Source organism: Mustela putorius, unplaced genomic scaffold (assembly GCF_011764305.1).
Source record: "Mustela putorius furo isolate JIRA1106 unplaced genomic scaffold, ASM1176430v1.1 tig00000127_pilon_pilon_pilon, whole genome shotgun sequence".
Taxonomy (NCBI): Eukaryota; Metazoa; Chordata; class Mammalia; order Carnivora; family Mustelidae; genus Mustela; species Mustela putorius.
In genome coordinates, this window is record NW_025421288.1 from 10,838,012 (window position 1) to 10,856,105 (window position 18,094).

At 52.7% G+C, this 18,094-nt stretch overlaps 1 protein-coding gene across 1 annotated transcript in view; it reads left to right on the forward strand.

Moving 5' to 3' along the window:
• LOC101693525 (testis specific 10 interacting protein) overlaps nucleotides 1-17,566 on the forward strand; it is a 29,311-nt gene extending 11,745 nt beyond the window's left edge. Inside the window, exons 2-9 of the mRNA XM_004769992.3 lie at nucleotides 8,801-8,992; nucleotides 9,732-9,865; nucleotides 9,966-10,687; nucleotides 10,830-10,977; nucleotides 13,302-13,472; nucleotides 16,239-16,338; nucleotides 16,549-16,673; nucleotides 17,364-17,566. Of these exons, the coding sequence (XP_004770049.2) occupies nucleotides 8,801-8,992; nucleotides 9,732-9,865; nucleotides 9,966-10,687; nucleotides 10,830-10,977; nucleotides 13,302-13,472; nucleotides 16,239-16,338; nucleotides 16,549-16,673; nucleotides 17,364-17,487 (1,716 nt within the window). The 3' untranslated portion in view covers nucleotides 17,488-17,566. The remainder of the gene's footprint in view (nucleotides 1-8,800; nucleotides 8,993-9,731; nucleotides 9,866-9,965; nucleotides 10,688-10,829; nucleotides 10,978-13,301; nucleotides 13,473-16,238; nucleotides 16,339-16,548; nucleotides 16,674-17,363) is intronic.
• Nucleotides 17,567-18,094: the final 528 nt, after the last annotated feature.

An 18,094-nucleotide genomic window follows, 5' to 3' on the forward strand; every position in this document is an offset into this window, starting at 1 on the left:
AAATAATCGGATATTACTAAATATGAAGACAATCAAAGTGAATTCCTTTCCAGAGAAATACAAAATGTCAAAGTTGGCACAAAAATTATCAAAAATTTCAATAGATCAGTAACCAGTAAGGAAAAGTATCACCTAAGACACCAATACAAAAGAGTCCTAAGACGCTTTCACAGGGACCTTCCGCAGACTTTTCAGGAACAAATGGTCCTTATCATGTATCAGTTGTTCCAAAAGACAAGGAATGAGAGAAAGTTGCCCAGTTCCTCATATGACTCCCAAACTAGCTAAGGACAGTGTTAGAAAAGGAAAGTATAGAGTATTTCACTCTGAATGCAGATGTTCAACTATGATCTACTTGGATAAAATATAGGAGAATGCCCCACCTAGGGGTAGGGAAAGGACTTCTTCTCCTCCCCCCCCCCCAAATATTTTATTTGGGGCACTTGGGTGGCTCAGTGGGTTAAAGCCTCTGCCTTCAGCTCAGGTCATGATCCCAGGGTCCTGGGATTGAGCCCCACATCGGGCTCTCTGCTCAGCAGTGAGCCTGCTTCCTCCTCTCTCTCTGCCTGCCTCTCTGCCTACTTCTGATTTCTCTGGCGAGAGAGGGGACACAGCAGAGGGAGTGGGAGAGGGAGAAGCAGTGTCCCTGCTCAGCAGGGAGCCTGACTCAGGGCTTGAATCAGGACCCTGGGATCATGACCTGAGCTGAAGGCAGACACTTAACGACCAAGCTACCTGGGCGTCCTGGGAAAGGAATCCTTAACATGCAAAATACAAACCTCTATTCAGACATTTATGGATCCAACTACATCAGAATTAAGGATTTCTATTCCACAAAGACCGTCAGAGCTAATATTGACAGATAGGTGGTTGGAATCTAGCGAATGAAGAACATCTCCCAGTCAATAAGGAAAAGACAAGAAACACAATAAAGAAATAGGCGATCCATATGAACAGGCAACTCACCGAAGGTTTGGCTGAAAATGGCAAGAAACTGATGACGATGCAGTCTAAGAAGTAATTGTATGATTCAATTAAAATTACGATGAGATACCATTTTATGACCACCAGGTGAGTGGAAATTCATAAAAACAAATCATACCAATGTTTGGTGAGGGTGTGGGCAGACAGAAATCTTTGGTCATTTCCATAGGCCTGTAAGCTGGTAGAGTCTCGTGAGAGCACTCTGAAATGAGATACACAGTCTTCCAAGACTCCACACTTTTGATCCTTGGCAAATAAGCCACAGAAATTCGTGTCCAGGTATGTATGAGGGCGTTGGCTGCAGTGTGCTTCGTGGAAACGGGATTCAGGGGCAACCTTGGCATCCATCCTCGGGAGAATGGATTAGTGATGTGGAATGGATGCAAACGGTGGGACACCAGGTGACAGTCAGAATCAGCACATAGCTTTTAAGAGCACAGTGTTCAGCCGTGCCTGGGTGGCTCAGTGGATTAAAGCCTCTGCCTTCGGCTCAGGTCATGATCCCAGGGTCCTGCGATAGAACCCCAAATCGGGCTCCCTGCTCAGCAGTGAGCCTGCTTCCTCCTCCTCTCTCTGCCTCTCTGTCTACTTGTGATCTCTGTCTGTCAAATACATAAATAAAATCTTTTAAAAAACCCCCATAGTGTTCAAAGAATAAGGAACAAAAATGAGATCGACAGCATAATACTATTTATATACACTAAATCCACAAATGCATAAAAATGATATTAGATCATCCCCCAAGGATCCATTCATATTTAAATGGGATGAGAATGGGGATTGAATCTAAAGAAGAACAAAACAAAAATCAAAACAATGAAGTGGCCTTGTATCCATCGAAGATCCTTGGTCATCGCGAAATCAGGAACCCATAAACGCTGCTCCCTGCTCCCGAGGGCTGGAAGAAGAGAAACGTGTGAAGGGCACGAGCAGGCAGTTCACAGAATGAGCACAATTGGCTCATAAAGTTATGAAAACACACTAATCTCACAGATAATAAAGGGAATGCAAGTTTTAGCAACAAGAGCCCATTTTTTCATCTATCAGATTAATGATTTTTTTTTAAATTATAATACACCTTGCTGGTGGGAATGTAAACACGGTTGGTGGAAATCTACATTGAGCATTTAGGGGAGTGATTAGGCGTTGTCAAAATGTAAATTGCTCAGAGCCAGCAAGTGTGCTTATAGGAACTTCTCTTGTGGAAATACCCCAGGTGCAATGGTACATTTGCAAGGCTGTTGCTGCAATGTCCGTAGCAGGGAAGCTAGTGAGGGCCACGTGCGGTCTGACAGGAGACCAGTTTAATACATTATGTTGGTTGTGCTGTGACGCCCTGTGACGATGGCAAACCTGGAGGGGGCTGTCTACACGTGCTGACCCGGAACCGTGAGCATAACGTGCTACAAAGCAAAAAGAGTGTGATCTTGTTTTTGTTGAAAAATTACACACACACACACACTCACACAAAAGATATTAAAATGACCCACTGTCTCAGGTCTCAGTTTCTGCACTGAAAGTCAAGCATCCCTAAGCAGACTCCAGACCCCTCTTGCCAGCAGAACAGGAGGAGAACGGAGAGGGTGCCGCTAAGCCCCAGCACCCACCCCAGGGCTGGGGGTGGATGGGAGGACAGAGAGGCAGGGACAAGGAGCCTGAGAAGCCTGTGCTGGTGGGCTGGGCTTCCTCCCTCCTCAGGCTTTGACAGGGGCTTAGAAAACTTGGTTCCCAGAAATTTGCAAAGATCCGAGGGTTGGAGTCCAACGGTGCCCATGGAAATGGAAGTGGAAAGGTGACACGCGGGGTAGCCACTGCTGTCGTGGTGACAGGGTTGCACAGGGAGCAGCTGCCTATGATCCAAGAGTGAAGCAAGCCCTCCAGTCTCAAGGGGCAGAAGACGCTGGAGGTAGGGAGCCAGGCCAGGGCCGGCTTGGCGGGAGGGCGTGCCCGATGGTAATGGGGGTGATGGGGACTGTGTGGAGAAAGGCATTCTGGGTGCAGAGCAGGGAAGCTCCCTGTGCCAGAGGCTGTGGCTGAAGTTGGGGTTGGGGGGACAGCTTTGGGTGAAAGTTCCTAGGGGGGCCTGGGTGGCTCAGTCTGCCTTCAGCTCAGGTCATGATCTCAGGGGCCTGGGATCGAGTCCCGCATCCGGCTCCTTGCTCAGCAGAGAGCCTGCTTCTCTCTCTCGGCCTCTGCCTGTCACTCTGCCTACTTCTACACACACTCTCTCTCTTTCTCTGACAAATAAATAAAATCTTTTAAAAAAATAAAATAAAATAAAGGAAATGTGTGGGGCCCCTGGCTGGCTTAGTCAGGAGAGCAGGCAAATCTTGATCTCAGGGTCATGAGTGTGAGCCCCAGACTGGGTATATAGTATTCACACAAAATCACACAAAATTTTTTTGTGATCACACAAAAATAAATAAATGAAATTTAAAAAATTTTTAATTAAAAAAATAAAAAAGATGCTGGTGTCTGTGTCTGTCAGTTACCGAAAGATTACGTTGCGTTCACATCACCTAATAAGCCCCTCTTAGAGCCCAATCTGGACGCCAAGGGAAGGTTCATGAGAGGCAAGGACCTGAAAACATTTGTAAATTCTTCCCACAAGGTTTCTGAGAGGCCCGCACCCCACAACGTGTTTTTGTCCATCCTGTCGCTCACAGACCGGTTATGGAGGGTCCCGGATGTGTGGGCTCTGTGCCAGGTGCCAAGGATACAGCCGTGAACAAACACGAGGACCCTTAGGGAGCTGAGAGCTGCTGGGAAGGATGGACAAGCAAGGAAGCTGATCCAGTGGAAGGTGTATTCACTTGCTAGGGTTGCCATGACAAAGCACTAGAGACGGCAGAAGCTTAACCAGTAGGAATCTATTTTCTCACAAATCTGGAGGCCAGAAGTCCAAGGTCCAGATACTGGCAGGTTTGGTTTCTTCTAAGGCTTCTCTCCTTGGCGGGTGGGTGGCCACCGTCCTCCGTGTCCTCAGACGGGCTTTCCTCTGGGTGTGTCTGTGTCCTGACCTCCTCTTTCCTTTTTTCCATTTTAAGATTTTATTTATTTACTTGAGAGAGAGAGAGCGTGAGAGAGAGATTGATTGACAGAACGAGTGGGAGGAGCAGACTTCCCGCAGAGCAAGGAGCCTGACACAGGACTCCATCCCACATGACCTGAGCTGAAGACAGACAATCACCTGAGCCACCCAGACGCCCTGCTCTCCTCTTATAAAGACACCAGTCATGCTGATGAGGACCTCATTTTACCGTAATCGCCTCTTTAAGAGCCCTATCCCCCCATACAGTCAGATTCTGAGGTGCTGAAGGTTGGAATGTCAAAGTCTGAATCTGGGGGTAGGGGGACACCAGCCCAAAGCAGGAGGGGAAGACGAGAAAGTGACTAGTGCAGTGGGAAAAAGCCGAGGGAGAGGGGGCGAGTGTGCATTTATGGGGCAGGTTGTGGTCCTAAATAGGGTGGTCCGAGCGAGGTCTCGGAAAAGTTGACATTTGAGCACTACCTTGCAGGAAGGTGAAGGGCTGAGCCACACGGGAATCTGCGGGGAGGGCATCCAGGGAGAGGGAAGGGCCAGGGCGGAGGGGAGACCATGGGAGAAGCAAAGGCGGTGGGTGGGGTGAGCACTGGAGGACGAAGCGGGAGAGGCAGGGGAGTGGCGCCAGGTGCATAGACCCCACAGGCCACTGTAGGACTTGGGGCTTAAGTTTCAAGACCACCACAGGTCACATCGACACGGAGGCTTCTACCAACAAAAAACAAGCAAACGAACAACAACAAAAAAAATCCACCAAAAAAAACCCCAAACAAAAACACTGACACCAAAAGAGTGTAGCAAGTGTTGGCGAGGACATAGGAAAATTGGTCCCCTTGGGCACTGCTGGTGGGAATGTAGGAAAAGGCAGGATCAAGTATGGGAAACAGTACGATGATCCCTCAAAAAATTAAACATAGAATTTCCGTCTAACCCAGCACTTCCACGTCTGAGTCCCCCACCGCGAGAATGGGGAGCAGGTGCCTGGAGAGATGTCTCTACGTCCTTGTCATGGGAGAACTGTTCACAGCAGCCGAAAGCTGGAAGCAACCCAAACGCCCATCAGCAGGTGAATGGGTAAACCCACAAGCGGTAAATACACTCGTGGATGGGGTGCCTGGTGGCCTTCAGTCATTACGCGTCTGCCTTTGGCTCAGGTCATGGTCCCAGAGTCCTGAGATCAAGCCCCACATCAGCCTGCTTCTCCCTCTCCCACTCCCCCTGCTTGTGTTCCCTCTCTCGCTGTCCCCCTCTCTGTCAAATAAATAAATAAAATCTTTTTAAAAAATACATTCATGGAATATTATTCGGCCTTAAAAAGGAAATTCTGACATATGCTACAACATGGACGAATCCTGAGGATTTTATACTAAGTGGAAGAAGCCCGTTTGGAAAGAACAAATGTTCTATGATCCCACTTATAGGAGGTCCCTAGAATAGCCAAAGACAGAAAGACAGAAAACAGAATGGTGGCTGCCAGGGACCGGGGAGTTGGGGAGTTATTATTTAATGGGGTTAGAGTTTCATTGTTTAAAAAAGATTTATTTATTTATTTATTTATTTGACAGACAGAGATTACAAGTTGGCAGAGAGGCAGGCAGAGAGAGAGAGAGGAGGAAGTAGGCTTCCTGATGAGCAGAGAGCCCGATGCGGGGCTTGATCCCAGAACCCTGAGATCATGACCTGGGCAGAAGGTGGAGGTTTTAACCCACTGAGCCACCCAGGTGCCCCTCATTTTATTTTAAAGATTTTATTCATTTGAGAGAGAGAGGGAGAGTACAAGCAGGGGGAGAGACAGAGGGAGAGGGAGAAGCAGGCTCTTTCCGCTGAGCTGGGAGATGTGGAGCTCGAGCCCAGGACCCCGAGATCATGACCCAAACTGGAGGCAGACGATTAACCATCTGAGCCACCCAGGTGGCCCTGAGTTTTATTCTTTTCATAAAAAGTGTTCCGGAGATTGATAGTGGTGAGGGTTGGGCAACATTTTGTAAATATAATCATACCACCGAATGGTTCACTTAAAAATCGTAAAATGGTAAATTTAGATAAGGGTTGAGAGTGGTGTGAGCTCAGATGGGGGCAAGTTTTCCAATCCTGAATCCACTTTGAGGAGGATTAACTGCCGGATAGGATGGAGAAGAGAAGAGTCCAGGGTTTGGCTTGAGAACTGGGAGGATAGATAACCACTTGGCTAAGACGGAGAGGGCTCGGGTCAACCCTGTCGGAGGTTTTGCTGCAAAGGGGAACGGAGAAATGGGGGCAGTGCTGGGGAAGGAGAAGTGAGGTCAAGAGACAAGTGATATAGCACGTTTGCTTTGACAGAAGTGATTCTGAAGAGTGTGGAAGGTGGCCGCGGAGAGAGGGGGCCAGCTGCTGGAACCATCCTTGGACAGCCAAGAAGTGAATGTATATGAAGGTGATGTATGAATGTATTTGAAGTGAAGGAGAGTAAGAGCAGAGTGCCACTTAGGCCGTCTTTGGCAGGGGACATATTAGCAGAAACCTGAAGGAAGTGGGAGAGTGAGCCACAGGGATTCTGGAGAGAGAGCATTTCAGGAAACAGCAACAGCAAGTGCAAAGGCCCTGAGGCGGCACCAGCTGGTATGCTCAAGGAGCAGTGTGGTTGGACCAGAGCGAGTGATGGAGGCAGTGGGGCAGACAGATCAAGCAGGACCTAGGCGACCATGGGACTTTGGCTTTTACTCTATCAGAGATTGGATCCATTGGAAAGTTTTGAACAAAGGCATTACCGGATTTGGTCTTAACAGGATCATTCCGGCTGCTGAGTAAAGAACAGAATTGGGCAAGAGAAGAAGCCGAGTGAAGGGTCCATTGTAGTGATCCAGATGAGAGCCAGTGGTGGTCTGAGGGAGCATGTTCCTCGAGGAGGTGGGGAGAAATGGTTGGATTCTGCATGAATTCTGAAGGCGGTACCCGCAGGGTTTGCTAGCGCATGGCATGTGGAGCGTGAGAGATGAATCCAGGATGCCACTGGGGCTTTGGTCCAAGTGACAAGATGGATATGACAATTGGCCGAGATGGGGAAAGCCTTACTTTCAACATGCCAAGAAAAGATGCTCACTCATCATCCACGTGGGGTGTCAAACGGCTGGTGGACAGGCGTCTGGACCTTGTGGGACAAGTCAGGGCTGACATGTATAAACTTGGGGGCGGATGCAAGGTGAAGGATGGCTTGTGTCCGACCAGAGGAGCTCCCTTGACAAGTGAGAGTGTCTAGAGAAGGGAAGAACATCTCATGAAAATACTGATCTTACAGTCCCATACTTGCCCTCTGTCTGGGAAGGAGTGGCCCAGAATTCATCCAGGAAGTCAGCTGGGCTGGGGTCTGAGATCAGAGGAGCGTCCACAGAAACAAAGCTCGGGGAAGAACACGCCTGTGGGTAGGGCATCTGGTGGGATTTGCCTTCCTTTACTGGTCTCACTGGGGCTGCACCATTGCCTAAGAAGCAACAGCTCTTCGTAGCAGTTAGGACGAGCTGTGGGAATGTTCTCTGTGGATCTGCGTCTATGAATGAGTGAATCTATGTACGTGCATCTGTCTATCGATGTGTCTGTGACCGTGACCCCAGGAGGCAGGTGCCATTATACCCAGCCCCATGCTGTCCCAGAGGACACAGAGGCACAAGTTGGGCTGGGATCTGAACACCAGTGCCTCCTCTGTTTTCTTAACCACCATGGGCTGCTGCCTCCCAGTAACGGTCCGTTATTGTTAGAAGTAATCATTACAATAATTATAACAAACATTTGCCCAGTGCACTGCCTTGATGATTTCATTTCATCCTTGCAACAACTCTACTGGATGGGCCTGCGATTGCCAGGTTTGCAGAGGGGAGAGGTGACTTGCCCAACGTCACAGAGCTGGTGAGTGGCCAAGCCAGGCCTCCAGACCTGCTGCTCCGCCTCTAGGGCCTCAGTTTGGCCCTCCATCGCTAAGCTGCTGGTCACACGGGTCAGGCCTAGGCGTCCCGTGGGGATTTATCATGTCAAGGCATTTTAGTGATGCTTAGAAGTTTGGGGTAAGATTTAAATGCTCTGATTCCCTCGGGGCGCCTGGGTGGCTCAGTCAGTGAAGTCTTCGGCTCAGGTTGTGAGACTGGGGTCCTGGGATCGAACCCCACGTTGGGCTCCTTGTCGGCGAGTCTGCTTCTCCCTCTCCCTCTCCCTCTCCCCTGCTCGTGCTCACTCTTCCTCGCTCTCTCTCTCAAATAAATAAATACAATCTTCAAAAAAATTTTTTTTAAAAGTTCTGACTCCCTCCGGAGCCTTCTCTGGGCCCTGGTTGCCTGCTGCTTCCCCCTGGGCGTGACCTTTTTTGCCCAATCAGGACCTGGGAGGCCAAGCGAGAATTCAGCTTGGCTCCTGTAAGGCCTCCATCAGGGCTGGGGGTGGGTGGCAGCCCAGGAGGTAGGTGGAGGGAGAGGGCCCACCTCGGCACCACCTGGCCACCTTCCTCGGGTGTGAGGACCCTTCCAGATGGTCAAGTCTAGAGGTCGCTTGCACAGAGAGGTGGAGAAACACAGGCCGAGTGAGGACAGGGGACTCACACCAGGTGCATGAAGAGTGCTGTAGAGGCCGGGCTTGGCCCCAGGCCTCGGGACTCCCAGCCTGGACTACTCCTTAGCCTCCTGCTGAACTTTCCCCCACCCCAGAAGGATTGGCCCCACGTACATTTTTGGCCTCACCTACCCTGGCTGGCCCTCCCTGGCCTGCTTTTTGCCAGCGCCCTTGAGACTGGCCGAGAACTGGTTGCCATAGAGATGGTGGGGCGGGCAGTTCCAAGGCTGGCGGTGTGGGTGCGGGACGGGGCAGGACACCAGTATGCGAAACACCCACCAGCAGCTGAGCAGGACCACTTCGGCGAGACCAGGGCAGGACGCGCGGCTCCAGGCTCCAGGGACAACCATAGGGCTGCTCAAGTTTCTGTCAGACACCCCCCAGGCTGAGCAGGTGAGGGAGGCCCCATGGGGGTACTTCCAACTGCCTGGAGGCAGGCTGGCTGCCTGGGGGCGTAGAGGCCGGGGCTGAGGGAGACTGGAGCTGAGGCCAGGTGAGAGACAGCCAGGCCCAAGGCAGGCAGGGACCTCAGGGACGCTTCAAAGTTTCAGGGTGAAGATGAGGAAGACGCCCAGAGGTGACTCCCAGGCTAACAGTGGAGCGATGTGGGGATCCCTGCAGGAGGAGGAGGGTCTTGGGAAAGATAATGTGTTTCTGCCACCTGGACTTAGACAGTCCCATGGGGACATGTCCCCATGGGGCATTCGGAGGAGCCATCCCAGACCCAGAGGCAGCATTGTACGATGGTGACATAATCTGGGCTCTGGGGACAGATTCAACGCATTCCGATCTGACTCCACTTACTGGCCAGGTGACCTTGGTCAAGTGATGTCCCCTCTCTGAGCCTCAGTGTTCTCATCTGGGATGAGATGATATCTCACGGGGACAACAGTGGAACAGAGGGTCCTTGGGAAAGTTAAGTGAGGTGATCCGTGAACATGCCGCGCACCCAACAGGTACTCAGTAAGTAGCATCTTTGCATATTGGAAGTAGTAATGATCAGTCAGTTTTAGTGGTAACAAGAGCCCGGCGGGCCAGCCAGGGGGCACAGGTGAGGAGGGTCCCCTGGGGAAGGTGTGAAGCCATCCAGGAGGCTGCTCGGAGCTGGGCCTCTTCTCCTGTCTTCACCTAGGGGAGGACCGGGAGTGGTGATTGTGTGATTCGGGGCCAGCAGCCAAGGTCTCGGAGCGCAGGGCAGACGACAAAGAAGGACCGGAGGCTGCAGGCCCGGAACAAGAAAGGGCATGGCTCTGCTGAGGCTGAAGAGTAAGCAGCTGCACGCAACAGGCTGGGTGGGTTGCTGGATCCCCCATGGGGGGCCGGTGCCTTGACCTTGACCCCTGCTCCCTGTCCTCTCCTTCCTCAGTCTCGTCCCTTCTTCTCCTCGGAAACCCTCCTTCCCCTTCCAATGGGCCTGGGAGAGCTTCACCACTGACAGCCGGGCTCTGCATCAGCCTAGCCCCTTCTCGGTCCCTGGCTACCAAGTTACGTCCTTGCCCCAAGCACTTCTCAAGTATAAGACCAGGTGCAAGTCCACGGCCACCCTCCCAGAGGCCCAAGGCTTCTGCTGGAAGACAGAAGTGCCAAACCTGGAGAGGAGCCAGCAGCTCAGGGCCCGCGGTGGCAGCCCCATCTCCTCCGGCAAAGGGAAGAGCCAAGAACTGGAAGGGCTCAGTGAATGGGACCTCCAGCCACCTGGGAAGAGGTCAGGGTCAGGATCCGAGTCTGAGGAAGGCATTGAGCTGGAAGCCCTGGGTGTTGAGGAGGCAGAGAGGGGCTTGAGCCTCGGGGAACTGCCCTACCTCCTCAGGAGAGGGTCGATCTTAGAAGATGAGCGGTTTGCAGAGGTGACAGAGGAGGCTGAGGAGGGGGAGCACAGGGCCCCCTATAGAAGGAGGGCTGGTTCTCAGAGAAAGGGGCCCAACATTTGCAAGGAGGCCTCCAGTGAGGGTGACCTGCAGGGCAAGGGGAACAGCTCGAGCTCCAACCTCAGAGGATCACAGAGGAGGAAGTCAAGGGCCAAGGACCTGGAGGGGCCGTGGGACCTGGAGAAGCTGCAGAGGCAGTTACAGCAAGACTTGGACTGTGGTGAGTGTGGGCTCTCAATGCCTGGGTCCCCAGGAAACCACACAGTTGGGAAGAGAGGGTTGTGCTGTGCTCCAGCTGCTGGGTGGGATTGCCCGGTAGCCTGGGAGGGAGGCTACTCTCTGCCTTGTCCCACTGAGGATAGGCCCTGAAAAGCAGCCCTGGAAGGCTCTGCGGACTGCTGTCCAGGCCTCCAATTGGAGTGGGAAGACCTATGCCTTGGAAGATGAAGAGACTTTCCTGTTTGCCAACTTTCCCAACCGTACCTTCCACAAACGACAGGAGGCCACAAGGTAAGGTGGAAGAAAAAGGAGGATGGAAAGAAAGGGCTGGGCGTAGTGGAGAAGCCAGTTCTCCAGAGACACTGACTCATTCACTCCTTCATTCATCCATTCTCTAATCTTCTAGTCATCCAATCTTCTGTGGATATGTCCATGCATCTACCCACTCATTCATTCACCCATTCACCTATCCATCCGTCATCCATCTATCCATCCATTCATCCAACCATCCATCCACCCTCCCACCTGTGCCCATTCACCCATCCACCCACTCACCCATCCATCCACCCGTCCATCCATTTACCTACCCATCATCCATTTACCTACCCATCCATCCATCCATCCATCTGTCCATCCCTCCATCCAACCATCCATCCACCCTCCCACCTGTGCCCATTCACCCATCCACCCACTCACCCATCCATCCACCCGTCCATCCATTTACCTACCCATCATCCATTTACCTACCCATCCATCCATCCATCCATCCATCTGTCCATCCCTCCATCCAACCATCCATCCACCCTCCCACCTGTACCCATTCACCCATCCACCCACTCACCCGTCCATCCATTTACCTGCCCATCATCCATTTACCTGCCCATCCATGCATGCATCCATCATCCATCCATGCATCATCTACATCTGTCTGCCTGGCCACGTGTCTATTGACACAAACCACTTTTCATCCATTTCCCATCTTCTATCCATCCATTAGCCTATTCACTAAATGATGAATGCAACATATGTTGAATATCTATTCATGGGTGCTTAGGAGGTAAAGACAAAAAGACTTGGCCTCAGCCCTAAGAAAGTCAAAGCCTGCTGGAAAAAGAGACAGATGGGCAAGACAGCCATGAGGCCAGCAGAGTTAGACAACGGCTGTACCTGGGGCTTGGACAAAAGACCATGAGAGCAGAGGGGGAAGCCTGAGAAGGGGCACTGTTGCGTTGTCTAGGTGAGGGATGATAAGGGCCTAAACCAACTGGCCACATGAATGGGGAGGGGATCCATGTACGAGACATCTGGGGGCTGGCTCAGCAGGTCTTGGTGACTGGTTAGAAGTGGCAGGTGAGAATCCACTGCCGCATTCTATAGCACCCTCCGTTCTTACTTTCTCACCCCTGCTTGCTTCCCATGCTTCCCAGTGCACTCAGAACAAAGCCCAGAGTTCTTGGTAAGGAGGCTCCTGTCTCCCACACCGGCCAGTCCGAAGGGCTAGAATGCCTCATGCTCTCCCTCCCTCCTCTCCCAGGAGTGCCCCTCTCCCTCATTCACCCAGCTAACTCAATGCATCTTTCGACTTCCAAGTCAGGCGCCCTCCAGGAAGCTCTCCCCTGTTCTTGCCTCTGCCACAGCTCTTGCCACACAGCCTTGCACTGGGGTGCCAGGGTGCCTGTCTCTCCTTGTGTGCAGGCTTAGAGCTCTCTGAGAGGATAGGTGTCAGATCTTATCGGTTATAGCCTCCCTGGCACTCTACATGGGACATGGCCCCTAGTTGGTGCTCAAGAAATACGTGCCAAGTGAATGAGCGCATCTACCCTCCCATTTGTCCAACCGTGAATTGGATGATGCATGAATTCACCAACACTGAATTTCTCTGTGAAGCACTGCCCTAGGGGCTGGGGAGACACTGGTGGCAAAGAGCAGGGCAAGGAACCCTGCTCTCACACACACTTTATTTGCAATGAAGGGTAATTAATAAAGAAATGAACAAAATGTAGAGCTAGAAATGGAAAATACCTGGGGGGTAGAAAGGGTGGTCAGGGAGTCTCTCTCTGACATCTGGGCAAGGACCTCATAGACAAGGAACTGGCCACCAGAGCTAGGGGCAGAATGTTCCAGGTGGAGCCACGTGTCTACTCAACCATTCATCCATCCCCTGACCCATCACGACTTTGTTTCTGTTTCTCACCCATTCATCTGTCTGTCCCTCAAACCAAAACTCATGAACCTAGTTCCTACCAGAGTTGGGGGTCAGAGGAAAGAACACGATCTGGCCCCGTCCTCAGGAGAGTTGTTTTGCCAGAAGAAGTCAGCCGTACGGGTGAGGACACAGGGGCACCAAGCCCCACGGGGCTGAGGATGTCCAGTTTGGGGCACACAGCTGGCTGGAGTGGGAGGCTTCCAGAAGAGTAAGGAAAGGCCTTGAGGTGGGCCTGAGGGTTGAGACCCCGATGCAGCTCATCATGTCAGACTTCCAGAACAAACCCCAAGCCGCAGGCCTGCCATCCCTCCCTCAGGTCCCCATACTCCTCTCCCTGCCCCTGGCCTCCACGAGACCACTGCTCCCCCCAGATTTCTCCCACCCTCTTCTTTCCCTCTCCCCACCCAAGAAGCCTGCTGCAGGCCTGGGAGCGGCAGCAGCAGGAGGAGCGGCAGCAGGCCGAGCTGCGGAGGGCCCGGGAGCAGCGGGTCCAGCAGCAGGTGGCTCGCTGCCTGGCGGCCTATGCGCCCAGAGGGAGCCGGGGGCCGGGGGCCACCCAGCGCAAGCTGGAGGAGCTGAGGTAGGAAGCCGGGGCTTGGGAGGGCCTGGTGGGGAGAGGGCAGGGAGGCACTGCAAGAAATCAGATGCCGGAGAAAGGATGAAGGAGAGACCTAGCTCTCACTTTTCCTTGGGGCTGAGTCTCCACAACCATCCTCCAGCCCTGGCAGGCGGGCTGGGCCACTGATGAAGACCCTGAGGCAGGGGAGGAGAAGGGGCAGAGACAAGGTCACTCATCCCATGAACAGTACCAATCCTGCAGCTGTTAGAAGCTCACGGTTAAAATGGCTTATAGGTGCTACCACGTGTTCAAATCCTGTCCTTCCAATTTCAAAAGCCAGGCATGCTTATTATCAAAATGCAGATATTACTTTAAAAAAATGCAGATATTACTGAAATCATTCATGGAGCACGGGAACTGTGCCTCTGATCTCACTCTTGGCAATAGCCATGGTTTGCCATCAGGTGGGATCCTCTCTTATTCTCCTCCTATATGTTGACCATTAAAAAGAACCAGGCAAATGTGTATTTATTTTTTTTTAAAGATTTTATTTATTTATTTGTCAGGCATAGAGGGAAAGAGTGAGCACAGGCAGACAGAGAGGCAGGCAGAGGCAGAGGGAGAAGCAGGCTCCCTGCCGAGCAAGGAGCCCGATGTGGGACTCGATCCCAGGACGCTGGGATCATGACCTGAGCCAAAGGCAGCTGCTTAACCAACTGAGCCACCCAGGCGTCCCACAAATGTGTATTTAAAAGCAAATCTTTTTTAGACTCAGAAAACAGGCCCACGAAGTGGGCATTACCATCAGTCCCATAATTCGACAGAGGAGGAAATGGAGCTCAGAAAGCTCAAATAATTTACCAAAGTTCACAAATAAGCTGCAAAACTAGGATTCCAACTTGGACAGCCACTTAGCCACCCTCTACCCTGTCTCCAAGTGCTCGAATGGCCGGACTGTAGAGAAAGTGTGCCAGCGTCTTCGTCAAAAAGCCCCACCTAGTGAGACAGATAACACAAATAAATACGATCGCCAGTGCCGCAGACATTAAGTATCTACTGGAGGCAGCTGGCGGCAGGGTAGCCCTTTCCACATCTCATCACCTTTCATCCCAGGAGAAGGGCTAGGTCAAGGTTGAGTGGAGCACCGCGAAGAGACCAGAGGGTCCCTGCCCTGCAGCCGGGCCACCAAGGACTCAACAGGGTTCTGATCACCTCCTCTTTGAGGCTCAGTCTTACCGTCTCCAATTTTGAAGAGGAGAAAACCACGGCTCTTAAGAAGTCAGGGGTGTTTTAAAGGAATCCTTGCCAGACCTCAAGTTCAAGGTTTGTGTGTTTATTTTTTCAATAAGGCAGGAAGCCTGAGGTTCGGAACTCCAAGAGACAGATGTCAGTAGGCGGAGTGTTTCACACACACCTTTTTTATTTTCTATTTGAGAGCAGATGTTTTCCACGGGGCTCTTAGCCCTAACATCCTGTGACTTTTGCTCTCTCTGAGCTGTAAAGGCTCTGCCCTGCCCAGCAGGGGCGGGCTCAAGAGAGGTTGCCCTGTGGTAGGGAAGCTGTGTGCCTTCCTTTTCCTCCCAGATGTTGGACAGGGCTGAAATCCAGTCACAGGCTTCCTTTCTGCTCGGGGCTCCAAGACATGGACTTCCTCTCAATTCTAACAAACAGCATCAAGAATGAAGAAGGAAAAATATGCATGACATCATAGGCAAGACGGAGGCTGAATGCCAGCTCGTTCCCCACCCCCGCCTTTTGTAACTGCTGAAATTACCTCTTGAACGCTGAAGACTCCGTTTTGCAATAACTTCTGTCCCTGGCCATGGGTTTTCAAGTTCATCTATTTTTTGCAAGTGGAGGAGGGTTCCTTCCCTGGCACAGAGCCAAGGGTCCTGGCCCAGTAAGGCAGTGTTTTTCCAAGGGGTGGAGCCTGCATGTTTGCTTGAGGTCTTGGAGCCTTGTCTGCTTCTCCCCTCCCTCTCTTGTGTGTGGGTGCTGCCACCACACCCCAAGACCTCTCTCCTGTGCTTCACAGGATTCCTGGCCCCGTGTGGTGTGGCCAGAAGGTCCCTCTTGCTGCCCCGATATTGGGCTTGACGAGCAGACGTGTATCAGACAAGCACACAAATCGGGTTTTTGTACATGGATGTGTGCCTCCCCCGGGGAACCCTGATCTTTTCAGGAAGTGTTCTTTCCTTTGCAACATAATAATTCTGTTGTTCCTCCACCCCATTTTCTAAGCTGTGTGCTTACAAGAGCCACAGAGAATGGTGACAAACTTGTCTAAACCCTGCCACGGTGCAGAGAAAACTGAGCCCAGAGCCCAGAGCGAGGTCTTGCCCTAAGCCACGGCCCCCAGCCCCCGTTTCTCGCTCGCAGACGCAGTGTGAGAGAGTTCAGGGGTGTCAGCGCAGGCAGAGGAGGAGCTGTGCAAGCAGATGCCCATTTGCTTCGAAGACAGTGCCGGCCCCTCTCCCTTGGGGGTGGCTGGGAGCCTGGATGAGCCCTGGCCAGATGGCCTGTGGACTTGGGCTCAGTCTCTCACTTCCCAGCTGTGTGACCTTGGCCAAGTCCCTGCTGGGCCTCAGGCTCATCATGGGTAAAATGGAGCGTATAATTTCCACCCCACTGACCTCAGGAGGAATCCAGGGCAAGGAGGGGAGTGAAATCGCTTTGCAAGGTAAGGGTGGGGAGCGTGAGGTGTCCTCAGTGAGGACGGGAGCACTTAAGGGTGGGGACGGCTTGCGTTCACGGTTAGCTGCCCAGAGGCCCGTCTCCCTCCCGCAGGCGGCAGGAGCGACAGCGCTTTGCTCAGTATCAGGCAGAGCTGCGAGGCATCCAGCACAGGGTGCAGGCCCGGCCCTACCTGTTCCAGCAGGCCATGCAGGTGAGGGCTAGCACCCGGACAAGCATGCTCCCTCCCTGGGAACGCCGCTTCTCCTGGGATGAGCGGATAGGGACGTAAGATGAGAGTGGCTCCTCTCCGACGGGGCCCCGGGCCACTGTCCATCTAGAGACCCCGAGACCCTCTCAGTATCCCAGCACCGTTTGTCCTCAGCAGCCTTGGTGCAGAGCAGGAACCCTTCTCTCCACTCAGGTCAACGCCCGGCTCTCGGTCACCCGGCGCTTCTCCCAGGTGCTGTCAGCACTGGGACTGGATGAGGAGCAGCTGCTGGCTGAGGCAGGAAAGGGGGACAGAGAGGGCACCTCCAGGAAACCCAGGTGAGGCCACTTACCTAGCCAAAGAGCAGGCTGTGCCCACTAGAAGGGGAAGGGGTGCCATTGCCAGTACTCTGGGCCCTATAGGGTCTCCCTGAGCTGTCTCCCTACCCACCTCCAGCATGGGCTGGACACCCAGCAAAAAGCTGAGAAAGCTCGTGGGCAACCACGCTGATCCGCCTTAAATCAAAGCCTCAGTCCTGGCCTGGTCCGCCCCTCGCGGCCTGAAGGTTTCTGCCTAGCTCTAGCAGCCAGCAAGTCCTTCCCCAGGCCCTGTCCTTCATGTCTCCCCAGGAAGGCAGGATCAGGGTATGTTCTCCAGATCCCAACAAAAAAACTAAGGACCCGAGGGGCAGGGGCTTCCTGGAAGACACAGGAGCAAGTAAGCCACAGAGTGGCCAGCGGAGTGACCACACACCAAGGCCCTGTTAGGGATGGCAAACTAATCACCCCGCAAATAGTGTCCCTTGTGCTTTAGGACAACCTGGTGCACAGCAGGGATTTTGAGGCTCATGCATAAGGACGTTGAGGCTTGAGGAGGGGAAATCGTTTGCTCAGAGTCCACACAGCATAGCAGGCAAATTTGAGCCCACATGGGCAATAACCGCCTTTCCTCTCCCAAAGCCCAGTGTCCTTGGGCATGGGCATGGGGAGCTAGAGCTCATGGTCTCTATCTGTGTCTCCATCTTTAAGGAGCCACAGGTCAATGGGGGCGAGAATGGAGCACTCTTTTGAGAGTCCTCCAAAGACAGAGCGCACTGGAAGCCAGCCTGACAGGCACTCCACTCCAAGCCCAAACCAAGAGTCCAGCCCCTAAGAAAACAATTAAATGCTTTATGGAAAATACCGCGTGTAATTTCTGGTGCTGCTGGGAGAGGCTGCAGGTTGGGAGCGGGAGGTAGCAGGTGGGCAGCGGGCTTAGCTTGTCCCATCACCCAGGAGTGCGGTTCCGGAGCTGCTCCTGAGGGGGTCATCTCACACAGCAACAGCCACAACTCCTCTACCCCCTTTTCCACCATATAAGCTGGGTCCTAGGAATTGGAGAGTGAACACAGGACCTAATGGCCTCTGTCTTTGAGAACTGGGGCGGGTTGGGGGTGGAGTTTGGACCTTTAAAGGGGTGCATACCTCACACTGTAACAGATGGGTTGCACAGGGGCCTCCAGACCTAGCAACTGTGGGGGTATGAGGAGGGATTATGTGAATTGGGATTTTGACTTTTAAGTAACTTCATGTTAGACCCCCCCCCCCAGGGGGATAGGCAGCTCACATACACAGATGTGCTGAATTTTCTACTCAGTTTCAGGACGTGCAGAATACAGATTTAAAAACCTAATGCAGGGCGGGGGCTGCCTGGGTGTGGCAGTCAGTTAAAAATCCCACTCTTGGTTTTGGCTCCGGTCGTGATGTCAGGGTCCAGCTCC